This window comes from Seriola dumerili, unplaced genomic scaffold (genome assembly GCF_002260705.1).
Source record: "Seriola dumerili isolate Sdu_G_001 unplaced genomic scaffold, Sdu_1.0 BDQW01000409.1, whole genome shotgun sequence".
Lineage (NCBI taxonomy): Eukaryota > Metazoa > Chordata > Actinopteri > Carangiformes > Carangidae > Seriola > Seriola dumerili.
The window spans coordinates 819,799-846,312 of NW_019174664.1; the positions used below are offsets into that span (position 1 = coordinate 819,799).

At 42.1% G+C, this 26,514-nt stretch overlaps 1 protein-coding gene across 1 annotated transcript in view; it reads left to right on the top strand.

Annotated features, from left to right (window-relative positions):
* Positions 1-601: 601 nt before the first annotated feature.
* Positions 602-26,514, top strand: part of chd5 (chromodomain helicase DNA binding protein 5) — a 31,580-nt gene continuing 5,667 nt past the window's right edge. Inside the window, 34 exon segments of the mRNA XM_022761409.1 lie at positions 602-646; positions 5,802-6,020; positions 6,770-6,979; positions 6,982-7,004; positions 7,462-7,703; positions 7,808-7,920; positions 8,100-8,226; positions 8,527-8,693; positions 9,682-9,900; positions 10,438-10,644; positions 11,174-11,385; positions 11,927-12,058; positions 12,278-12,386; positions 12,657-12,848; positions 13,151-13,351; positions 13,561-13,698; positions 13,935-14,056; positions 14,293-14,466; positions 14,908-15,049; positions 15,294-15,425; positions 15,660-15,777; positions 15,984-16,108; positions 16,247-16,497; positions 16,701-16,715; positions 17,079-17,265; positions 17,831-18,005; positions 19,562-19,648; positions 19,906-19,994; positions 20,532-20,665; positions 24,328-24,472; positions 25,553-25,712; positions 25,821-25,900; positions 26,112-26,307; positions 26,425-26,514. Coding sequence (XP_022617130.1) covers positions 602-646; positions 5,802-6,020; positions 6,770-6,979; positions 6,982-7,004; positions 7,462-7,703; positions 7,808-7,920; positions 8,100-8,226; positions 8,527-8,693; positions 9,682-9,900; positions 10,438-10,644; positions 11,174-11,385; positions 11,927-12,058; positions 12,278-12,386; positions 12,657-12,848; positions 13,151-13,351; positions 13,561-13,698; positions 13,935-14,056; positions 14,293-14,466; positions 14,908-15,049; positions 15,294-15,425; positions 15,660-15,777; positions 15,984-16,108; positions 16,247-16,497; positions 16,701-16,715; positions 17,079-17,265; positions 17,831-18,005; positions 19,562-19,648; positions 19,906-19,994; positions 20,532-20,665; positions 24,328-24,472; positions 25,553-25,712; positions 25,821-25,900; positions 26,112-26,307; positions 26,425-26,514 — 4,978 coding nt within the window.

Sequence of the window (26,514 nt, forward strand, 5' to 3'; positions counted from 1 at the left end):
ACACCGATTCATCATTTTTATTTTCAAAAACTGACTTTTCACTTTGCTGACTTTTCACTGTGTATAAGGCGGACAACTAATGATCAGTTTAATTATCATTTAAGCTTTCTTTTTTTTTAATCCTTTTTGATTCCAAATTTTGTCTATTAAATGTCAGAAAATTGTGAAAAAAACCTCTACAATTTCCCAAACCCAAAGTTATTTCTTCACATCGCTTGATTTGTCTAATCAACAGACCCAGATATATTCATTTTACAATGTTATAAAACTGAGAAAAGACACACCTTCACATTTCAGATGCTGGAACCAGTAAATGTTTTTAATTTTTCTTTAATAAATGACTTAAACAATAAATGACAAAAAATTGTTGTCAATTAATTTCCTTGCTGTAAAGTTGACAAACTTCCAGATGTACAGTATCATCTTAAGTACTTTGTGCACAGTATACTACATTATGTGCCTAAGCAGATATGTTTTTGTTTCTTTGTTTCCAGATGAGGATGACGAAGGTGAGCGCAACACTGTTCCCCTTACACCCCTCGACAGCTTTTTTTCTGATGATGACTCCCTCAAACAACAAAAGAAGAAGAAGCCCAAAAAGATGAAAGAGGGAAAAATGCCCAAAGTTAAGAAGAGGAAAAAGGAGGTAATGTGTAATTCTCACTCAACACCATCTGTCATGACCTTGGACACAACAGCTTGTCAGGCGTTTTGGCTCAAGCTGTACTCCACATTCTCTGTTTCTCAACCCATCGCTCTTTTGATGTCTCTGCAATTGGATCAGAGGTGTATTTTGGCTACTGGATTGCCTTTGTAATCTAAATGAGAGGCAGTGGACTGTCTCAGGCTTAGGGGAGGTTGGCAGCAGTGTCGCCGTCATTGCCAGTGTAAGCTGTGGGCACCAAGTGCCAGTTTAGAGTGTAGATTTGTGCCTGTGGTGCTGGTGCTGATGGCAGGGACTGTAGGTCAGAAGTACACAGTCTGTGCCAAGCTAACAGTGGGAGTCTGAGCTGTGACAGAGCAGTTTTGAGAGTAGAGTTTCTCCAGCCTTTAGTCTCCAAGGTTTAGACAACAGGTCAGACGTTTGATCTGCTCTCAGCATTAACACCAGTGTCTTTATTCAACCAGATTTGTTATGTTGGAATCACTAGCTGTTAAAGCTAGCCTTTTGTTGAACAGCAGCCACTGTGGTCACAAAGTGGCAATTATGGTATTACGGTGTATGCTAAAATGTAGTTTACAGTAGCACAAATAGAAAAGATTCAAACTGAGCCAGTAATGCCATTTATTCAGTCATTAAACTGTAATATCCAACGTTATAACGTAACAATATAGCATTAGCTATTGTCAGGCTATAGCTACAAAAAACCCAAAGTTTATCGAATTTAGCATGAGTGTTTCATTCTGTCACACAGACTTGCTTTAAAGTTGCATGGCATTGATCTTATGTATCATTTCCTTATATAAAAAGAAACCTTTCCTTTAGATAATCTCTCACATGCACTTCCATTATTTGCCATGGTCTCAGGGCTGGGTCATTACAAGTTGCAAATGTGTTAATAAACAATTGCCATTGTCATTAGAGATCATTTTGAGTTGTTTTTCTGTGCACCTGAGGATCGTTATATATAATATTCATTGTCCTTTTAGTTCTGGTTTGGTCTCCATCAACTTCTGAAAAAACATCTGGCTCATTTGCTTCTAAATTCTCACCATATGTTTACCAGCTAGCTTTATGTTTGTCGTTTGGTGCAGGGCAGGTAGTGAAACAATGTGGAGCACAGAGTGGAGCCAGTTTGCGAATTAAATCAAATCCTGTCGGTAGTGCGTCAAACATCTTTCTTATCAACAAACACTGTTAGTGCAGGTGTTTGTTCTTTTACCGAATAATTTACCATCAAGTTTGTGTAATACTGTTGCAATAGCAGATTCAACAGACCTCTCCACATCAGTGGCAGCCATCTTGGTTGTTAATGAAAATGCTTCAGCGGCGCTCCTCTGTCAGTCATTGTGTCAAACCCGCCCCATTTTAGATTAGATTAGATACATAGTTGTGACTAGCCCGACCCGTATCATGGTGGATGAAAATCTGTGTGAACAGGAGGGGGGGACCCATCTGCGAGAGCAAATATAAATAAGCTCACTGATTGGTCTGGTTAGGGGAAGTACACTCCTAAACAAAATACTGAAACTGGTCACAGAATCTAACAGGTTAATGTGGTGTAGCACTGGAAAATCAAAACAATGACCTCGGAGTGGTTGGAAGCTCTGTAAAGCTAGAGAGAACTGCATTTTGAAAATAATAATCCGACCCCTTTCAGATTAAACATTGTCATTTGATCCACCATTAATATATAATATTGATTGGTGCAGCTTTGAGGGGAATCCGACTAAAAAGGCAGCATTGCATGAAGTTCACTCCCAATCTACGTTTGCTCCAGAAAACGTGGCCAAACCCAGGAGCTATAATAATTATTTATTCAATGATTATAGGAATTCACCGTATTCCCAGTGTGTTTCCCGCCTGTGCTGGTGATGGCTTTAACAGTGTCAGTGACATAGCCAGGATGTTCCCCTCTGCTGGGTGGAGATGCCAGCAGTGCTGTGAGGAGCTTGGCTGGCCAGGCTGCCACCCGGCCCTTTGGCTGCTTGTGGTAAACACTGAGCTCTGGGTCTCACTGAGCTAATGAGGGGGGGACTCCCTCTGACACTCTCCTCTCTCACACACACAGACTCTGCTCTGTATTCTCCTCTTTCTTCCCTCTCCTCTCGTCTCACACGCATCACCTCACTTTGCCTTGATCGTGATGTTGCTGCTTTTGTTACTGCCAGCCTTTCTTTCTCTTTCTTTTTCTTTCTTTCTTTCTTTCTTTCATTCTTCTCTTTCTTTCTTTCTTTCCTCACTAATATTTCTTTCTTTCTTGCCCTCCCACTGAGGAACCTCCACTGCTGTAATTCACTTCCAATCACTCCCCAGAGGTTGGTGTCAGACAGGGGCCAAAAGTCAATTGGGGTCAGAGACTGTCAGTGGCACATCGCAGTCTCAGGTCACAGCTACTGGTGGCAGAAATGGTACTTGCCTTCCTTTTCTCATCAGTGAGACAAAGCAACTGTGTAGACATGAAGGGGCATTCTGGCTCCTGTTCAACAAAAAAGATTACAGAAGGCACCTAATTTTATTTGAAAAAGAGGAGGCTGATGTTTGGCCACAATATAACCTCAAAACATGTTTTGCTGAAATACAGTCACTTTGAGATGAGCCTCTGTCTTGTTTTTATAAGTTCAATATCCTCTCTGGGATTGTGAGTCAACAGAGAGCTGTTGCTGATTTCTGGGGAAAAGAAGAGGCTGTTGTTGTAGCCTTTTTACAGCAGCATTTTTTTCCCGTCGAACTAGATTTTATTGAATATCCAGTTCGTGGCTCATTTCATATTTTCTGTGGCATCCTCTGCAATCTCCCTGAGGCAGAGCCATTATGGGGAAGCATCTAATTTGATTACGTTATCAGCACTTATCTGATTTTCTTCCCTCTGACAGTAGAGACACCCTCTTTGTTGCTGCCAGTGTCCTCTTTGGTCCTATGATGTGTGTGTAACATTGAACTCTGGGCCACGGTGAGGTTGTTGCACAGTTCCACCTCGTCTTTGCAGTTGTTCTCAACAGTGGTTCTGCTTCTTTGCTTTTCCCTCCTCCACCTCCACCCCCACTCCCATCCCCCATCCACAATCTTCAATTTACTCTCTCTCTCTCTCTCTCTCTCTCTCTCTCTCTCTCTCCCTCTCCCTCTTTCTCTCTCCTTCTTATGCATAAATGAGATTTGTCTAGACGGGTGCTGGAGCACCAGCTCTGCAACCACAGGCCTCTGCATAACAAGCTCGTTATGCAAACGTGTCTGATTGGATGGCACCGTTCCATTGGCTGCCACTGTGATAGAGAGTGAGGATGTGTGTGTGTGTGTGCGTGTGTATGTGGGGGGGGGGGGGGGGGTGATTGGCAGGATAGAAAGAAAGAACAAGAAAGGGGGAGCAGTTAAGAGAGAGAGTGAGAGAGAAAATAATAGGAGGGGGTTATGAGATGTGAAGGAGAGAAAGTGAGAGAAAAAGAAGGCGTGCGTGTGTGTGTGGGGGGGGTGAGCTATGGGAAAGAGAGAGAAACTAGGAGGAGAGAGAGAGAGAAAGAGAGCTAGAGCCAGACACTGCTCAAATTTGGTCACCATGGCAACACAGCCAGGCTGCTGGTAGGGTTGGCGGGCGCTGCGGCAACGTGAGCCTTTCCACTGCGCTACAGAGTAAAACGCCTGCAAGTCTCTCCATGGATCCACACAGGCCTGCTGAGCAACAGGCAGCGAGCAGAGCACAAAGCTGCTGTGCACTAATTCACTCCTTAGCATGTGCACACACATGTTCACACACAGATGCATAGATACTGTACAAAGACACACACACACACACAAACACGTGTGGAGAGGAACACACGCAGAAAGAGATTAAAATAATTATCCCACTCGCACAAAAAGATGTGCACATATACACACATCCAGGCGCATGCAGAGACACACATGCGTGCAAACACACAAAGCTTCAACAAAAAAACTGCATCTCTAGATTAAAGGAAAGAGAAACACACCCATTCAAAACCAATATAGAATACATACATGCACAAACAAAATTAACATGCACACTTGCACACACATGAAAGGTGCATAATGAGAGAGAGATACCAGATACTTCACCCTCCCGCTCTCTCTCTCACTCATGCGCACACACACACACACACACACACACACACACACACACACACACACACACACTGAGCATGCACCAGTGAATTTGTTCATATGCAACACTCTTGATCACACAAACAACACCTGTTAACTGTTAAATCCATATACCCTTCCAGATGTCTCATATTAAACGGGCAGGATGCAGCTCAGGCTACACATCAGCTCTGAGCTGTGATTGGCTGCACCGCCTGAGGTGTTCTCCTTCTCGCTTCAGTTTGTTGTCGAAGGCGAATGCGTAAAAAGGTGAACGTGCCTCTGATTTAACTCCCCGTCAACTCACCACTAACCTGCAGACATAATGTAATCATTTATATATTTCATCATTGGCAGAATGTTTACAATATTAGCTAAACAGTGACACTTTGGAATGAGGTCATTTTATTTATGCAAATGCCATCAAGTAGAAGCTTTAGAGTATACTGACAACATATGTTTTTAATGTGGGTGGCCTCTGTGGGAGCTCTAATCCCTAACCCTGGCAAAATTAATGCCGTGCATATTTGCCCTACCATTGAGTTTCATGTTTTAATTATTCCCATTGCTTATTACTAGATTTGAAATTCTGTCTCAGAAGATAGCCCCCGAACTGGAGACAGATTTCCTTTGTGTCACCAATGGTAGAATTCAGACCTTAAATTCAGTTATGATCCAGGAATGTGGCTTTGATGCGAGCTTCAGTCAGTTACAGTCATGTCCTGAGGTAGGGAGCTGAAGCAAGTTTCAAAGCCAGATTCTACCAGTTTACATTTATAAAAATAGCTTTTTTGGCAGGAGCTCCTGACTATATCAAAGGAAGACCGCTCGGGTGAAGTTTTCATTCAGTAAAAAATCCAGTTGGAGTTTTGTGAAGGTGTATACTAAACACATCTTTGTCTGCTGGAAAATACGCAACATCAGTGAATGCTTTGTGTCTTCCAATATGCTCATGTCCTGCTGCTGATTACTACATAAACACTAGTGTTCATATATTTGCACTTTGTGCATAATGTTTGTGTGTCCTTCTGCGAAATGCCTTTAGGGAGGAATTCAGGCGAGAGTTGACAGCGACCTGGAGGAGACCTCAGAGGTGGAGGAGGAACGGGAGCGTCCTGAAATAGGCTCGGAGAGCGAGAGCAGCATGTACGGCCCCACCAAGAAGAAGAAGAAGAAACCGAAGGAGAAGAAGGAAAAGAAGCCCCGGAAGAAGAAGAGAGATGAGGAAGATGATGACGATGACGATGATGATGGTAACATGAAAGTAAGTCTAGGCCCACGATGCTGACATAGGCCACACCTTGTAGTCTGCTGGGTTGTGTGTTTTAAATGAAGATGCTAATTTCAACACAGGGTTTCTATGTGGGTACAGTGCCAATCATTTTAAATGGATCATCTCATGATATGATAATCTAATAATGATGATTAAGTTGATTTTGTGTTTCACATACCCCAAGGATATTTTACAGAGAGACAAAAGGCAAAAAAGAGTAGATATTAGATTAGAATAGATTAGATTAGACTACATCTAAAAATGGACTCTGCATTATAGATTGAGTCAATGAGGGACAGCAAGTGACACATAGTTAGTTGACAAACAAATTTAATGAATATGTATTAAATTAACCTTTTGACTGTTGATTGTCTGGCCCTAACTTTCACAAATCTCCAGTACTATGAAATCTGTCTTTATCTTGTTGACTCAACTACAACCGTGCACCCGATACAGTGGTCAGTATTTGGAGCTGCGCGCGCTGCCCCTGTTTTCTTCACATATTGCACATATTCATTTGTAAAAATAATTCAGATGCAGTGCATGAAAAAGTACATCAAAAGCTTAAAAATGTGGCGGTCAGTCCAACAATATCTTTTTTTCCTATTTTTTTAGGCGACCCATCCTTGAAAGTGGTGTGGATGATGAATGGTTACCATTAATTTGACATCATCAATATTTTCTTTATTTAACATCACTTAACGTATATGTTCTGATTTCTCTCATCTGTATCTCCTTAGGAACCTAAATCATCCAGCCAGTTGATGCAGGAGTGGGGTCTTGAAGACGTTCAGTACGGCTTCACCGAGGACGACTACAAAACCATCACCAACTACAAGGCTTTCAGCCAGTTCCTCAGGCAAGCATCTAATTTTGTGTCTGGATTCTCTTCCTGTGTTAAACTGCTCTGTTCTGTTTCTGTTTCTGAGGATTGTCAGAGTCCCTCCCTGAGACACTTTCAACAAAAACTCCACAGTGAGTCTATAGTGTACTGTGACGAGCAAACACTGCTCTTTTTGTTTGAGCTAGAAAGCTCGGCTGTTGGTAGAAAGAGTCTGTCTCACCTGGGGCTGTCTGGCTCGGCTAAGCCTCTGCTCCTACAAAGTGGAGCATGAGCTCCTGCAGTGCCCCCTGTGAGTAGTCAGCTGCTTACTGGATGCCTGTGACAGCCGGGAGGCTCTGGGACTCGGTGCTCTGACCCACTATCTTTCACAGGCCAGCGTGCCAAACCTCAAGCTGTTGCCTGACAAATCACAAACATGACATACACACAGCAAAGCAAAGAGAACAAAATTTAAGGGGCAGTGGGGTGTCAGCAAATCAAGACCCAGCTCCCTCCAGCGCTAAGGGAAGTAGAAATTACATCAGCAGGAATGAAGGGTGACACGTTAAAGCTGCTGTTTTTGTCTCCTCTCCCCCTGGTTTCACTCAGGCCTCTCATTGCCAAGAAGAACCCGAAGATTCCCATGTCAAAGATGATGACGGTGTTAGGGGCCAAGTGGCGAGAGTTCAGTGCCAACAACCCGTTCAAAGGCGCATCTGCCACCGCTGTGGCCGCCGCTGTGGCCGCCGCCGTGGAAACGGTTACCGTGGCACAGCCAACGTCTGTCAGCAGCAGCCAGCCGAGCTGTCAGCTGGGGCCAATCAAAAAAGCCAAAACCAAAGAGGGAAAGGGTAAGGCCTAGTGAAGATTGACAGAACGCTTTTTTTTAAATTTTTTTTTATAATAATGGCAAGAATACCATTTGTTTAAGTTTTCTGTTGTCTGTTTGTCTCAGGACCAGGAGTTAGAAAGAGAAGTAAGACTGTGAAGGAGGTGAAGAAGAAACCGAAGCCGAAGAAGACCAAATCGAAGTCGGGCCAAAGTGGGAAGAAGAAGAAAGCATCCTCGGTACGCCTTGTTTTTTTTCTTCCCTCAGCTCATTCATCCTCTCAGCTCCTCCACTTGTCTTATATTTTCAATGACATCAAAGTGACCAGACAGTTGATTGCACTTTATGTGAAAGTCGGTTCATTTTTAATTCATTTGTGCAGCTCTGAGCTTGTCAGTTTGTGTGTATGCTCTTCCAGAGTGAGGAAGACTTCCTGGAGGAGTCGGACTTTGATGACATCAGCATCCACAGTGCCTCCGTGCTTTCTGATACCTCGGGGGCCGCCACCAAGAAAAAGGCCCGACGTGGGCGGAAAAAAAGGAAAAGTATGTTTACTGTCTACACTCGCCACGCTCTGTGGTGTGTGTGTGTGTGTGTGGTTTTTTTTTCCCTCCAAAATCCCAATGAAACCAGACCGTTTGATTATGGGTAACAGGGAAATTAGAATGTATTTTTTAAAGCTTTATTTATTCTGGGAATGATTTCTGAAGCTCTTTCTCAGCAGCTGTTGCCCTCACACTCATGGAGTCTCATTCACATTTAGTGGCAGCTCAGCAGTTGCATTCAAGCGCTTTTAAGTGCATAGGAATAACCCATTTTTACCTTTCTTTTTTTGCCTTCTCCAGAGGAAGACGGCGACGGCTATGAGACAGATCACCAGGACTACTGTGAAGTCTGCCAACAGGGTGGAGAGATCATCCTGTGTGACACCTGTCCCAGAGCGTACCACCTGGTCTGTCTGGACCCTGAGCTGGAGAAGGCCCCCGAGGGAAAATGGAGCTGTCCGCACTGTGTGAGTTGATTGGTTTGATATTTAAACATATTTGTGAAGCTTTATGTTGTGCTAACCATGTGCTAAAGTGGTCATCCGCGAGGACAAGTGGGACTTACCATGGTGTCCACTTGTCAAACAGAGCGGCAAGTAAATGAAGTGGGCCTGTTGCATCAGCTGGGCTTGTGTGAACACTTCACAGATTTATAATTTTAGCATCTGAGATAATTCATATTTCATACATCCAGGTAAAACAATAAGGTCTTGTCTCCGTTTATATTTACATACGCTGTATGTCAGTTTCCTCTGATAAGTGCAAGTTTGAATTTCATGATAATACTTTGAATTTTCAGTTAAAACAGCACATGTGCGCTGGGACATTCGTGAGTGAAATGTAAACTGAACAAGACCTTAGGCTGAGCTATTATCTTCAACAACGAACGGTTCCCAACCTTTACAGGCTTAAAATGAAGCAGCATATACTTACAACCCCTCATAACAGATTGCATATACACCTGACTGTGAAGAGGTAAAAGTACCCAGTATTTCACAAGTAACAAGCAAAGATTAGAGAGAAAGGTCTGAAAAATTTATTACAATTTTCTGTAGCAGAGACACTTTTTTCCCCCTCAAGACGTCAGCACAGCAGCAGTTGATGCTTTGGGCTAAAAACTCCCTTTGTGTCTTGTTAGTTGTCAGTATTCTGTATGTGTAAAGCAAGGCAAGCCACTGCTTCACAGTATTTTATGCATTTTTATAAATCTATAGTGCGGAATTGATAAGAAAGTCAGGACCACAGACAACAAAGCTTTGATCGTGCGGCCTTTTGGTCTCAATATGTTAATGTGGTTGACTCCAAAAAAAAAAAAAAAAAAAAACAAACAACAAAAAATCTGTAAATACCATATATATTAATGTGTCCTTGCAATAAACAAAAAGGTGGGGGGGAACTTAACTTAGCCGGATTTAACCTTGCTGCTGTCATGTGTGTGCTAACCGTGTCTCTCAGGAGAAAGAGGGAATCCAGTGGGAGGCCAAAGATGAAGAGGAGGAAGAGGAGGAGGCTCCGGGCGAGGAAGAGGATGACCACATGGAGTTTTGCAGAGTGTGTAAAGACGGAGGAGAGCTGCTGTGTTGTGACACCTGCCCGTCTTCCTACCACATCCACTGCCTCAACCCGCCTCTCCCGGAGATCCCAAACGGGGAGTGGTTGTGTCCTCGATGCATGGTGAGTTCAGGTTGCACACTGACCTCAGTCTATACTGTGTGATAATATTCATGATTTTATTTATGTGAGCAACTCTAAGGTTTTAGGGGTTAAAGCTTAAACATTTTTCACTCATAAACTGATGATGAATATATTTTTTCAGGATTTCTTTCAAATCAAATGATTTTACAGCAACAAATGTTGTGGAAATGTGCTGTGGAGTTATAGGGTGAAACAGAAGCTAAATCAGTACAGTGTACGGTATTTTATAATAGTATAAAGTGCATATGGCGACAGAAGTCAGTAGTCACTCAGAGCTAGTTTATGAGCTGGTGAGAGAGGGAGTTAAACAAAAGTGTCAGCTTAAATCTTGCAATGCAGTTTTGGTTTCTGAATATATAAGGAAGTCATTTTAAACTAGCCATGTGAGCTATCTCTTTAGGATGTTTGTGTTTGAATTACTCATGCATATTAATGTGAAGAAGAATAATATGTGTGCACCTTTGCTCTTACACAACACCTCTCTCTTTTTTTTTTTTTTTTCTTTTTTTTTCTTAGTGCCCTCCCCTGAAAGGTAAAGTACAAAAGATTCTGCACTGGACATGGGGAGAGCCCCCACTGCCAGCTGAACTGCCTGCAGGCCCTGACGGAAAGCCAAATGATCCACTGACCAAGCCCCCACTCAAGGGCCACCCAGAGAGGGAGTTCTTTGTGAAGTGGGCTGGCCTTTCATACTGGCACTGCTCCTGGGTCAGCGAGCTGCAGGTGAGATACCAGGAGTATCTCAAATTAACACTTCTGCTCTGTTTGGCCACAGGAACTGTGTGTTGTCTTTGCTAAATGTGGAACACACAGGACAGGGTTTTCACTGGACCACCTTTTGCAGTTTAATATAAAATGATAATGCATGTTCCTAGCTTAGCTGTCATTATCAAGCATTTCAGAGCACAACTGTAGCTGACATTTAATTTAGTGATGATACAACAACTGTTTGTTTTCAGACTTGGCCCTAGAGAAGTCTCATCTCCAAAACAGTTTCCTTAGTTTATTTTGTATCCGTCTTCCCTTCATTAAATCTATTTTGGAACTTTGAGTAGTGAATCAAATTAGTCTCATTGCCATGCAATGCTCGATTGTATATTGCATTCTTGTAAAAAGCATCCTTAGCCAGAGGTGGTGCTGATCGAAACTGAAGCAGAACTGATTGTTGTGCTGTGTGCGTGTGTGTGTGTGCGCGCGCGCGTGTGTGTGTGTGTGTGTGTGTGTGTGTGTGTGTGTGGTTATGGTTATGCAGTTGGAGCTGTATCACACGGTCATGTATCGGAACTACCAGCGAAAGAACGACATGGACGAGCCGCCGCCGTATGACTATGGCTCCGGAGAAGAGGAGCTCAACAGCGAGAAGAGGAAGAGCAAAGACCCCCAGTACGCTGTGATGGAGGAGCGCTTCTATCGCTATGGCATTAAACCAGAGTGGATGGTTATCCACCGGATACTCAACCACAGGTGTCTGCTCACAGTCACACAAATCCTTATATCCACATGTTTTACACCCCTTCTTCAGAGTTCTTGATGATAAGGTGGTGCTCAGTATAGTTTATCCTCGCTCTCATCTTGCTTTTATAGATGGAGATTACACTTCACAGCACAGCATATTTCAGTATGGAGATATGTAAAACGCCAAGTGTTGAAAGTCATTGATAAATGCATAGTGACAGATATTTGAAAAGACCAGAACAGCAATAAGTTCATTTCCATATGTTTTCAAACTTTTCAGGCCTGTGTTGGAGCTTGTCACTTGTCATATGTACAGAAATGTATTTAAGACAGATTCAGTATACAGTATAATCACATGTTTTACTATATGAAATATGCTTTGGAATTAAATAATACATTGCTCTCTAAGTGTCAGCCCCCCTCCCATAACAGCTACAGTTGCAGGAAGTGACAAATTACTGTAATTATCTGATTGTGTGTGTAATATGTGTCATATCTCATTAACGAATATCAATTTTCTGTCTTTGTTTATGTTTATTCTCCCCTGTAGCTTCGATAAGGATGGCGACGTGCATTACCTGATCAAGTGGAGAGACCTGCCCTACGACCAGTGCACCTGGGAGGTGGATGATTTCGACATCCCAGAGTATGACACCCATAAAGCTTTTTACTGGGACCACAGGTGGGTTGGCAGCATCTCCAAATTAACTCAGTCTTATTTCTTAATAGTGCAGAGATGACAAGATGGACAACTAGAATAAATCCCTGGCACACACAGATAAACAAAGGCGTATGCCTACATCTGCTCCTGTTCCTCCTCTGTCCGGCCCTCTGTCTGTGATTCCCCCTGTTCGAGTTGTTTGGCTCATCATTGTTGCTGCAAATTTTTTTTTCTTCCAAGGGAGCAAATTCTAGGGGAGGATCAACGCCCCCTGGTGGTGAGGAAAGGAAAGAAACTGAAAGACGACCATCCAAAGAGGGAGGTCCCCCCTGATGCTCCCATCATAGATGTAAGCTGAATTATTTTGATGTGCTCAGGTCACAAAAGTCCAGCGAGCTGCCCTAGTTACCTGTGTCTTTTTGGGAATACAAGACCTCATTGTTATTGTCTTGCCTGCTGCGGCAGCTTTCTGCAGTAAACCCTTCAAAAGTGATGCTGTGGGTGTTGTATGTGCTGTACCTTCGTTATTATTATACTGTATATACAATTTTTAGTTGTTTACATTAGGCCAAATTATTGACTCTAGCCTTTGTAATTACTCTACAAAACACCTTCTCAGCCAACCATCAAGTTTGAGCATCAGCCGTGGTACATTAATGCCACTGGAGGAACACTGCACCCATACCAGCTGGAGGGCCTGAACTGGTTGAGGTTCTCCTGGGCTCAGGGCACAGACACCATCCTGGCTGATGAGATGGGCCTGGGGAAGACAGTGCAAACAATAGTGTTTCTCTACTCGCTATATAAGGAGGTGAGGGTGGAAGAATGTCCTCTTTTTATTATCTCCATATTACATAATATATATATCTTATGTATTATGTCACATTTTTGGTTCTCTGAGTGCCATGTAAAATGAACACACTATTCATATCAATCCCTGTAATACGAATGGGAATGTAGACTTAAGATGTAGACTTAGATTGAATCACACTGGATATCACGCTGGATATAGATAAAACCTGTAGTATATCTTCTGCCTGTGATGTGAGAGTTGCTGAGTCATGTCTTTCTTCTCTCTCTCTCTCTCTCTCTCTCTCTCTCTCTCTCTCTCAGGGTCACTCTAAGGGGCCTTTCTTGGTGAGTGCGCCCCTCTCCACGATCATCAACTGGGAAAGGGAATTTGAAATGTGGGCTCCAGATTTCTACGTGGTGACGTACACGGGGGACAAAGACAGCAGGGCGATCATCAGGGAGAACGAGTTCACCTTTGAAGACAGCGCAGTGAAATCGGGGCGCAAGGTGTTCCGCATGAAGGTACGTCACACTCGCCAGGATAGATCAGATCCTCTTCTCAAATACTGTGTTTTTATTTTGTTTGAACCTTGACATATGAGTCGGACTTGGGCTGTTAACATCCAGTGTATATGCAGTATATAAAGCAATAAATCCTTTTCCTCTACCAAGTGATCCCACGTCTAAATTGGTCAACATTTGAAATACTCTCTTGTGTCTTCATCTTGCAGAAGGACACTCCAATCAAGTTCCATGTGCTGCTGACATCCTATGAGCTGATTACAATAGATCAAGCCATTCTGGGCTCCATCACCTGGGCCTGCCTGGTGGTAGACGAGGCCCACAGACTGAAGAACAACCAATCAAAGGTATAACAGCCTTCCTGCCATTGATAGCAGCAGTAAGTAGACTGCATTAGAGGTTAGAGTTTTATCTGGAAAGGAGCCGGAACCCAGACAGACGTGAGCAGGAAATGTTTGTCCACAAACTTAATCTAAGAAATAAATAGTCTGAGGGAATGTGAAAAAGTTTACAGAACATGCATCACTGCAGCTCTCTTTTTTTTATAGGCATATCCTTTTATCATATCCTGTACAAAATACAGTTTTTCAGGATTCTCAACGGGTATAAGATCTACTACAAGCTGCTGCTGACTGGGACTCCTCTTCAGAACAACCTGGAGGAGCTGTTCCACCTGCTTAACTTTCTCACCCCAGATCGCTTCAAGTAAGTCCTTCCTCTCCTCTGTGCATCATTTTTTTTCTTTGTCTTTCTCCATCTTTCCAGTAGCTTTTCGCTGGTGCATCAAGTAGCTTCCTCTTTAAATACATAGCTGGACAAATGTGTTGTTTGAATTAAATAAAGATTTAAATAAGCAAGAAATTGTCTTTCCTTTACTGTAGATAAATTTCATTTATTTATTTTTTTTTCATTCTTCCTCATGTGACCTCTGACCTGTAAAGTAACCTGGAAGGCTTCCTGGAGGAGTTTGCCGATATCTCTAAAGAGGACCAGATCAAGAAGCTCCACGACCTCCTTGGGCCGCACATGCTCAGGAGGCTGAAAGCCGATGTGTTCAAGAACATGCCTGCGAAGACGGAGCTGATCGTCAGAGTGGAGCTCAGCCCTATGCAGAAGTATGGCTCGGGATAATAGAGATATTAAAGGGATGATAGTTGCAGTAGGGTGCGTCATTGGTGTGTGTGCCATCTGATAAAAACCTAGCTCCTATATACAGAATATTTTAAATGACATAGTGGGGGTTTCATTTGCTCAATTTAATTGTTTTTAATTTTTTTTTTTTTAATTTGAACAAATAAGAAAATGTAAAAAATAAATGCTAAAATATTCGTATGGTCTGCAGAAGCTTATATCTATATACATTTTTTTGTTTGTTTATGCCAATACTGTATATGTTGCACTCTCCATTCTCCAAGATCATGTTTTGGGGAGTTTATTTGCCAAAAGGGATGATGTGTATTTTTTGTTGGATGGAAGTAAATGAATGGAAGTAACTGTGTGACTCAACTTTCCTCACTCCCCCCGACTCAATCTGATCTCTGTCCTCTGACCTTTAGGAAATATTACAAGTTTATTCTGACGCGAAACTTTGAGGCTCTGAACTCCAAAGGTGGAGGGAACCAAGTGTCCCTCCTTAACATTATGATGGACCTGAAGAAGTGCTGCAACCATCCCTACCTGTTCCCCGTGGCTGCTGTGGTAAGGCAGCAGAGTTAGATAATAATATACAGTATATTGCAATACTGAGGACAGAATATACTTAAGTAGATTGAATGTTTCTGGTGTTTCTCCAAAGAAACTGTGGCTGTGTTTTACATTATTGTAAATAGTGTTGTTGACCTCATCTGCTAGGAAACTGTGTATCCTGTCAATCAGATTTACTGTCGAATGTATTCATATATTTCTCCGGTTGATGCCTGGAATCGTTTTTCTGTCTCCGCAGGAAGCTCCTGTATTACCCAATGGTTCTTATGATGGCAACCTACTGGTGAAGTCCTCAGGAAAACTGACACTGCTTCAGAAAATGCTGAAGAAACTCAAAGATGAAGGACACAGAGTTCTCATTTTCTCTCAGGTAATAGTCAAATAAATATTGCATCTTGGGTGGAGGTCATAGCTCTCTCTGATCACTGGCCACAAAACACTGAAAATCCAGCCATCCATATTTTAGCCTTTCCAATGTCAGTGCCAGCTGAAGGTGATAAATCAACCGATACTCCAGATAATTTACCAAAAATCATCTGTAGTGAACATTCAGACTTTTCTTAGTTTCAACAATTCCAATTAGTTTGATCTATTTTTTTTACAGATGACAAAGATGTTGGATCTGCTTGAGGATTTTTTGGAGTTTGAGGGATATAAATACGAACGTATTGATGGAGGAATAACTGGAGGCCTAAGGCAGGAGGCCATTGACCGCTTCAATGGTGAGTTTGTTAATCCACAATCTGGCTGGGTGAGTTTGTGAAGATGCATGTTTTCTTCCATCTGCCTTTCACTTGCTCTCACATATTCCCACACACACACACACACACACACACACACAAACACACACACACACACACACACACACACACACACACACACGCACACACACACACGCATCAACTCTCTGCTTTGGTTTTTGCCACAGCGCCGGGTGCTCAGCAATTCTGCTTCTTGCTTTCAACACGAGCTGGGGGTCTTGGCATCAATCTTGCAAGCGCAGACACTGTCATCATCTACGACTCTGACTGGAATCCTCACAATGACATTCAAGTACTGATTTCTCAAAGATTATGTGATGCACACTTGCAATTGTTTCAATGTGTGATTTAATTAGCTTTCAGCCAACTCACTTTGATGCTATGTCGTCCGTGTCCTGTTCCTCCCGCTCCACATTTCCACTTTCCCCAGGCGTTTAGCAGAGCCCACCGTATAGGCCAAAATAAGAAGGTGATGATCTATCGTTTTGTGACGCGAGGCTCGGTGGAGGAGCGGATAACTCAGGTGGCGAAGAGGAAGATGATGCTGACCCATCTGGTGGTGCGGCCTGGCCTGGGCTCCAAAACCGGCTCCATGTCCAAACAAGAGCTGGACGACATCCTCAAGTTTGGCACAGAGGAGCTTTTCAAAGACGAAATGGAGGCAGCTCGAACCATGGGTACGTCCCAAATCTTCCCTCTAGCTTTGAGGATTTAACACAGAATCTGGTGCGTTGGCATCCTTTGATATTCTTGGTTGGTTTTATGATATCTACACTCAATCCAGAAAAGTTCCAAGTAAGCTCCAAACTTCCACTTGATCTTCAGTCTGCTACGTCATGATTAAACTTGTTTGATGGTAACAAACAAATCAGACCTTAGTTGAGCCACTTAAAGGCTTTGTTATTTTTTGTGTTTCTCAATAAAAAGCTTCCATTTACCGTGTTACTTTCAAACACAGAGAGGATGCTTCCTCTTCCTCTGTTTGTGCTGCAGTTGGTGGAAGTAGCGGTATCCTCTTTATACAAAGCACTCGCATTTTATGCAAGCCAGTGACTCACAAAGTCAAACTCAGTGTGGAGCTGCACCGAAGGGTTGAAAACAAGAGACAAAAACCAAAATGCAAGGGAATCCATAAAAATGTGGGTTGGCTAGTCATTCACGTGTTCTCTTTTTTTTTCGGTTTGGATGCTTTTTTTTCTTCTTCTGTAGATCACAGCTTTGGTCGTGGGCAAAAAGGGCTCCTGTTAGAGGTTAACCAATAGCTTCTCATCAACAGGTGACAACAAAGACGGCGAGGAGGGCAACGTGATCCACTATGATGACGACGCCATCTCGAAGCTGTTGGACCGCAGCCAGGACGCCACTGAAGACACGGAGATTCAGAACATGAACGAGTACCTGAGCTCCTTCAAGGTGGCTCAGTATGTGGTGAAAGAAGAGGATGGAGAGGTGAGAAAATACCCATGATGCTCAGCTAGCGAAATCAGGACGAGGTGTAGTAGTTGTAGTTGCGCGTTGTACTTCAGAATGGAGAGAACGGATGACTGTGACATTGTAAAATAAAACAATGCACCATTAAAAAGAATGAATAGTTATGCAAATATTGATAATACGGTTTTAAAAAAAAGGGTTTTCCAAATGTTCAGTGATGCAAGAAATGCTTTCAACTTGTCTGTAAGGCCTTAAAAACACACAGATAACTCAGTACTTTCAATTCAAAACTGTCTGTAAAGAGCCTTATGCAGTGAAATATTGACACATGATGTGCAAGACAAAATGTAAATACTATGAAACACTACATGCATAAACTGAAATGTTTCACTGTAGTGTCACAGAAATGCAAAGTTTGCATAGAATGAATGAAATACAGTACATCCATAAATTCCATAATAAAAGGATTTAGGTTATGATGCATCACCATGTTTTTTGTCCACTCTGAAGCATAACCAGTATCTAATCTGTGTGTGTGTGTGTGTGTGTGTGTGTGTGTGTGTGTGTGCGTGCTCGCGTTCAGGAAGAGGTGGAGCGGGAGATCATCAAGCAGGAGGAGAACGTGGATCCAGACTACTGGGAAAAACTCCTCCGCCACCACTACGAGCAGCAGCAGGAGGATCTGGCTCGCAACCTGGGCAAAGGCAAACGCATCCGGAAGCAGGTCAACTACAACGACACGACCCAGGAGGATCAAGGTAGGCTCTGCTAACAGACACACAGTGGTTGTCTCTCAGGACTCACATGCCTGGGTTTGTTGCTCACGCCTTCCCCAAGACGAATTTCTAAAGTGTTAATCTTTAAGATAATTGTGCCAAATGATTTCTTGGCAGCATTTTGGAAGCAACAGCCATGTTCTATTATCGCCGCTCTTCAATTTTAACCAGAATTTGACATTCTTGCCCATACATGAGCACAAACACACAAAAGCACACAGGACGTAGAATGTAGAAAACACTTTTTGGCTTGTTAGCCACCGGTTTACACAGCTGCGCTTCTGCACAGGTGGCAGGTGAGCTAAAAGCATATTTCGCAGCAAGAAGAGACATTTTCTGAATAAACAACTCAGTGGGCTCCTGTTTGGGAGTTTATTATATGGATCTGCTTTTTAAAAAAAATCTTCCTCAAACGATATTCCTGCAGTTTTAACAGCTGGAAGATGTATTAACAGCTCTGACAGTCAATACTAAGTGTTTTGAATTGGTATTTTGGGAGCTGTTGCCCATTATGAAAACCAATCAAGAGATTAAAGATTAACACTTTTGTTGTTCTGCTTAAGCTACGTTGCTGAATTGAGCATGAAAATTACACATATTATATATTTGCAGTAGTTTCTCCATGATAAAAGAGCTCATGGATTTTAAAGTGAGATGTTACGAAGGTGTCACTCAAATCTGCAGCCGATCCGCTGCCATAATGGAAGCACATTTTGCGGCGTCTAACTGACGCTGTGTCTACATATGTAAAGAACGGGCTAGAACTGCAGATACAGGAGATATGTTTCTGTATTTGGTCATGATAACATTGCACAGACCCGGTGTACCTTCCTCTCTGGTGGCTTTAGTGCACGTCAACAGCTCCTGTTGGAAACTAAACATTGTGATTTGCTTTGATATCCAGCTAATTCAATAACAGAACACTTCCACTGCTGCTGTACCTTCACATGCTTGATGCTTCATTAGTGAATTGACACGCTGACATTATCTTAATACAGAATAATTTTGGTGTATTAGCTCAGTTCAAGTAAGAATGGCACAGAAATTAATCACCATGTTTATTAAATCCTCTTAAGGCTGCAAGTCTCAACAAGAGCTATTGACCTCCATTGAATCCACCATATGGTTTGTTATACTGGCCTAAAGCTCTCTTGTCTTTTCAGTGGGCTTTGAAGCACTTTTTTTCCCCTAATAGTTCAACAGTTTCTATGTCTATTGCAGTTATATTTCCTGCAGTTGTACTTTTTCAGAGTGGCTTCAACTTCCTGATTGCCACAGTTCAACAGCAGCAGACTGTGAGAGAGTAAAGATTTCAGAGCCCATCACAGCTTGGAGTACACTCCAAGTTGAAAGTGATTGTCTGGCAGAGTAGCACCCTCTCACCTCACTTCCAGAGGACAGAAGTGGTAAAAAAAAAAAAAAAATCTGTGCATGCCCAGCTGTAGTGGTCTGTAGTAATCTGCAGTGCCATGGCGCCCTCAGGTGGCCACCAACAGAAGCGAACACAATGTACTGTTTCTCTTTGATGTGTGGCTCAGAATGGCAGGATGATCTTTCAGACAATCAGTCGGAGTACTCTGTGGGGTCCGAGGACGAGGACGAAGATTTCGAGGAGAGGCCTGAAGGTAGGCAGCAAATAAATAAAAAAAAAAAAAAAAAAAAAAAAAAGAAATAGAAAAAAAAAAAAAGAAACATCAGCTTCATACAACTATTGAACTATTGTGTTGTTTTGGTTTGGCAATGCAGTACAACTCTTTTAGTGGAGACACTACATCAGACAAATGATTCTTTTAAAATTATTAAGGTGATCTGTCACTTTGCTCATGGTGAGACACTGGGAGAAACATCCCTCTAACAGCGGGTTTGGTTTTATGTGTTGTAGGTGGGCGCAGGCAGTCTCGTCGGCAGCTGAAAAGCGAGAAAGACAAACCTCTGCCGCCCTTACTGGCACGCGTTGGGGGCAGTATTGAGGTATGTGTAGGTTGTAGGTCCTTCATAGGAAATCCCTATGCATCTTAAAATGGAGGTTTATAGTGCGTTTACAGCAACTAATCACATTTCTGGAAGCGTAGTATACTAAGGGGATAATCCTCCATTCTGTAAATTGTGCATAATAGGAGGAAATCTCGGGATAAGGGGCCGACACTGGGCATCAAAACAAACTCACAGTTTAAGCCCAATATGTCAGCAAGCATCACTGCTCTCCAGCTGATCCTGCGTTCTGGCTCACTGCTCGGTGGAACGGGGCAAGGACAGAATTAGGATCAAGAAATGCTCGCATTGTTAGGCAGCAAGCAGCATAATGTGCTGTACTGTATTACACTATGTAGTTCAATACAGCTCGGTTTATGTATGAATGAATGTAATTTTCATAAGAAACCAATATCAACAGATTGTTTCGCCAGAATACAGGTGTTTCTGTGCTGTCTTTGTGCTGTTTCAATCAGTTTTCTCTTTCAGATATGTTTATGCCATTCTCTGTCTTAAGCTATTTCTTATCTTTATAAGGTTCTGGGTTTCAACGCTCGCCAGAGGAAAGCCTTCCTCAATGCCATCATGCGCTGGGGCATGCCTCCCCAGGACGCTTTCAACTCTCATTGGCTGGTCAGGGACCTGAGAGGGAAGAGTGAGCGTGAGTTCAGGTAACGCCCCTGCGTGTTTTTATATATGTATATATATATATATATATATATATATATGTATGTAAATTGTTTTTTTGTTTTTTTTGTGTGATATGCCAAGTTTTATTTGATTTAACTATAATTCCCTTTTCACACAGTGCATCTTTGTCAAGGGCTGCCCGCCAATAAGTTAAGAGGCAGTTCTGGGTTTTATCAACTTCTCACATTTAATTGGTTAGCCCAGAGCAAAGCTCCACAACTTTCTTATCAGCTTTGCAAAAGTTGGCCTTGCCAGTGTCAGGGTTACCTCACTTTGTAGTGCACCAGAGTCAAACATTACAGAAATAAACATCTAGGATGCAAGTAGCCCTGAGTGGTGTATGTTATTTCTATAGCAAAGCACTCAGTTACTACCACTACCCCCAAAATTACTGCAGCTATGGCTCCTGTGATTACTATTAGCTCTCAAACTACAAATACAACTATACTTACACTACCACTGGTGCTGCTACCTCTACTGACACTACCAGTGCAACTGCTATTACTGAACAAACAGAATGACTCGCAGCTAAAGAGTCATGTGTTTAATGTGGGAACGAACATGTTTCGGCTATAAGCCATCATCAGCGTAAACAATAGTAGTGGATGTGACTATTTATATGCTATTAAAGAGATGCCTAATTAAATATTTCTGTAGTAGCTAGTTCTTGACGTTGGTATTTGTTCTCAAACTTTTTAGTTGAGCTGTTTGTCATCGTGCGATGCTGTTGTTATGGCCACACCTCCCTCCTTGGGTTTGTCACTTCTGGGCGATTCTTTCACAGATGTATCTCATTAAGTAGTCATGGAGTTTAAACCTCACCTATCTATATAAATTGTCTCATCCACCACTGTGACGTACGCTGATGATGGCTTATGGCCGACATGCGTCCGTCCTTTGCCCCCACATTAATCAAGATCACCATTTATCTGTGAGTGACGGCATTCTGTTTGGGTAGCAACGACCGTGCACCCGATACATTGCCGGAGTATTTGGACTTGTGCGTGCTGCTAATGTCTACTACAACTGCTATTGTGTTATTGCTCTTGCTACTACTTCTATCACTGTTGCCATAGGTCTCTAAATTGTTCTGTATTCTCCACATTTTATTTGTTCTGTTTTAGGTCCAACATATTTTCTGTAAGTTTTACTTCCCAACATGAAAGTCAATGATATTTCACTTCTCCACACTGCCAGGAATATAATACTTGCAGAGAAATATTAAATCCCATATAAATTCATGATCTTGTTGGGTCAAAAGCAGTCCAATTTAAATATATATTGAGCCGAAAAATACTAGAATCGGCTTCTAAAATACCAACAATTTGTAACTTTTTGACTGTGGAATCTAAACTCCTCTGTTTGCTGAAACTCCCAAATTGGATGACCACTGCTCACCTACTACAACTGGGACAAACAGGGTATAAAGCATACACACTTTCACAGGTGCTGGATCAAAAAAAAAAAAAAAAATCAAACTTCAGGCAAGAGTCAGAAATAGGATCTACACAATGTGCTAATGGCTCACAGGAATTTTGATAAAGCATCGTTTCAATCTACAGGGATCTTCCTCAGGTACTGTCAAACCACCATCACAAAGCAGAACAGGCATTTTATAGACACAAACACATTCATCACAAAGGTGATTCTGATCTATATGATTGAGAATCAAACTGCCCTCAGGCAGAACCAATCAGATTTAGTAAGTTACTGTAATGAAAAATACCAAGAGAGATAGAGAAACTATTATATAGAAAAATGCGTATGAAAATAGAAAAAGAAAATAGTAATATGTGATTTTCTTTTTTTTTTGGATTGCAGGCAAACTCAGTCTAGCATCTCTCCCACTAATGTGCTAATGTTATCATGCCACCGCTTCCTCTACTCCTACAGCTAATGCTATTTGTACAACCATCACTATTAGTCCTCATTCTACTATCCTGATGATACAAACCCCAATTCCAAAGAAGTTGGGACATTGTGTAAAATGTAAATAAAAACAGAATACAGTGATTTGCAAATCCTTTTTGACCCACATTCAATTGAATACACTACAAAGACAAGATATTTAAAGTTCAAACTGAAAAACTTTATTTTTTTTGCAAATATTCAGTCATTTTGAATTTGATGCCTGCAACACGTTGCAAAAAAGCAGGGACAGGGGCAACAAAAGATTGGGAAAGTTGAGGAACACTCAAAAATCACCTGTTTGGAACATTCCACAGGTGAACAGGTTAATTGGAAACAGGTGAGTGTCATGATTGGGTATAAAATGAGCATCCCCGAAAGGCTCAGTCATTCACAAGCAAGGATGGGCCGAGGTTCACCACTTTGTGAACAACTGCGTGAGCAAATAGTCCAACAGTTTGATAACAATGTTTCTCAACGTACAATTGCAAGGAAGTTAGGGATTTCATCATCTACAATCCATGATATCATCAAAAGATTCGGAGAATCTGGACAAATCTCTGCATGTAAGCAGCAAGGCCGAAAACCAACATTGAATGCCCGTGACCTTCGATCCCTCAGGCGGCACTGCATTAAAAACCGGCATCATTCTGTAAAGGATATTACCACGTGGGCTCAGGAACACTTTGGAAAACCATTGTCAGTTAACACAGTTCGACGCTACATCTACAAGTGCAAGTTAAAACTCTACCATGCAAAGCGAAAGCCATATATCAACAACACCCAGAAACGGCGCCGGCTTCTCTGGGCCCGAGCTCATCTGAGATGGACTGACGCAAAGTGGAAAAGTGTGCTGTGGTCTGACGAGTCCACATTTCAAATTGTTTTTGGAAACCATGGACGTCGTGTTCTCCGGGCTAAAGACGAAAAGGACCATCCAGATTGTTATCAGCGCAAAGTTCAAAAGCCAGCATCTGTGATGGTATGGGGGTGTGTTAGTGCCCATGGCACGGGTAACTTGCACATCTGTGAAGGCACCATTAATGCTGAAAGGTACATACAGGTTTTGGAGCAACATATGCTGCCATCCAAGCGACGTGTTACAACAGCGTGGGCTTCGTAGTAAAAGAGTGCGGTACTAGACTGGCCTGTCTGCAGTCCAGACCTGTCTCCCATTGAAAATGTGTGGCGCATTATGAAGCGCAAAATACGGCAGCGGAGACCCCGGACTGTTGAGCAACTGAAGTCGTACATCAAGCAAGAATGGGAGGAAATTCCAGCTACAAAGCTTCAACAATTAGTGTCCTCAGTTCCCAAACGCTTGAGTGTTGTTAAAAGGAAAGGTGATGTAACACAGTGGTAAACATGCCCCTGTCCCAGCTTTTTTGGAACGTGTTGCAGGCATCAAATTCAAAATGAGGGAATATTTGCAAAAAAAAAAAAAAAAAAGTTTTTCCGTTTGAACTTTAAATATCTTGTCTTTGTAGTGTATTCAATTGAATGTGGGTCAAAAAGGATTTGCAAATCACTGTATTCTGTTTTTATTTACATTTTACACAATGTCCCAACTTCTTTGGAATTGGGGTTTGTAATTACTTCTACTAGTGCTGCTGCTGCTTTTACTGCTTCTCTCCCCAGCTGTTAAAAGCGGTTCAAACATGGTTTTAGAGCTGGTAACCTCAGAGGAATCTCTCCGGTCGCATGTACTGTAAAGTGTCTTTTTTTCGTTCATCAGGGCCTATGTGTCTCTGTTCATGAGACATCTATGTGAACCGGGAGCAGACGGAGCAGAGACCTTCGCTGATGGAGTCCCACGTGAGGGACTGTCTCGTCAGCATGTTCTCACCAGAATCGGGGTCATGTCCCTTGTCAGGAAAAAGGTACTGGTTGTTCAACCAAGGCTTCTTCAACACAGAATACTGAGTTTTCTGCTGTAGCACTGTGAGATTAGAGAAAGTAGGTCAAACTGTTCAGGAATAGGCAGATGTAGACAAGAGTACCTTTTGGGTGCAAACTCTTTTAGACATACAAAATACAAATGTTTTGTAGGCTTCGTTTGCCATGTATACACCAGGGTAAAGGGGCTAAATGATATATGAAACCTCCCTGTCAATCCTTAAACAATGTGGGCGTGACTTTGTTTTATTAATGTATGTAAAACATAGAGAACTATGTGTTGCAGAGTTACTAGTGTTCTTTTAGAATAAGTAGGAAATATCAGGTTATCTTTATCTAACATTATTTGGTCATTTTGTCTGACACTATTGGACTAATGTTTTGTAATTTAAGTTATTTTATAAATAAAATCTTCCCACTTTACATCATTGTTAAACACCATTTTTGATCAAAACTCAGATCAGATGTGTTTACCATGTTCGATATACCTTAACTCAACCCAATTTTTTATTTTTTTTATTTTTTTATTTTTTACCAATTTGGTAATACTTGCCTGCCAATCATTTTTTATTCAATTAATCAATTGTTTAGTCATGAAATGTTTAAAAATAGAAGGAAAATGCTGAATAGCTAAAGGTAGTGTCTCCAAATGAGTCCAAAACCTCAGAATATTCAGATTACAGTGGCGTATTCCATAGAAAAGCAGCATCCTCTCGTTTGATTGGCTGGAATCAGAGAATGTTTGACATTTTTTCTTTATTTTAGCCAGAAAAATGGCAGAAACAATTAATCAATTATGAAAAATAGTTGCCAAAGATTTCTCTGGCAATTGACTAATCGATCAATCAAGTAACGGTTTCAGCCTCACTAAATTTACATGAAAATGACGCAAAGGTTGAATTTAAGAAGGATAACTTCAGAATACGGACAATTTAGAATTAAACCGCTGATTCAGCACACCACATTCGTAGATCTCTTCCTTAATCCCTTTTTTTGAGTCAAGGAGGCCATCCCGTGGACGTGTAGATTTTCATTGTATTACAGTTGAACCAATCTCTCTGTAGGTGCAAGAGTTTGAGCATGTAAATGGGAAGCTGAGTTCTCCAGATCTGATTCCCATCGGAATGGAGCTGAAGAAACTGACTGAGAGTGTATCCTCTGATCCCAACACCCCTGTGCCAGCCAGCCCTGTCGCCACGCAGCCCGGCACCCCTGTCCCACCAGGTCAGGACAAAGTGTCTGCATTAATCATGTTTTGTTTTATCTCCAACTCTAAAGTTTGTGCTCAGAAAAAAAGAGAGTTGTTTGTTGTTGTTGTTTTCTGGACTGTAGAGAAGACTGAGTCTCTCTTGGGTACCGCTGAGGACAAGGAGACCGCAGACCAAGATAGCAAGAAACTGTCAGAGCACGAAGTGAGTCCTGTTGTTTTTTTCTTCCACTACCCATCACTTTCATTCTGTTTTCCTTTATCGTCATGTCTGTCTTCTCATGGTTCATTACACTTTAACCGTACTTTGTCTTATCATCCAGATGCGATTGTCAAACTTTTAACTTGTCTCCTTGCCCTCTACCAACTTTCCTCGTTCTCCTCCCGCTTGCCCTGTCTGTTTTTTCCCTCGGCAGAATTCCAGTGCAGAGCCAGCATCTGCACCTGAGAAGGCAGCTGACAGTGAGGAGAGCAAGGCCAGCTCAGAGGAGAAAACAGGAGATGAGAGGGACAGAACTGAGTCACCCTCCACAAAGACAGAGTCATCTGCCAACACAAAAGAGTCCGCTTTGAAACAGACAGAGCTGTCATCCAGTCAAACCTCACCTAAAAGTGAGTGGTGCACGATCCGTGTGCTGCAAAATTTATTCTTCTGTGAGGTTGTACTTTGTTTAAGTTAATCTTTCTTTTTTTTTTTTTTTTTTTTTTTTGGGCCTGTGCTATCCTCAGTGGAGCCCTGCAGAGAAACAGAGAAGTCCTCAGACAAAGGAGATACTGATTCTCCTCTGGCAAAAACTGAAGACAAGGAAAATAAGCCAG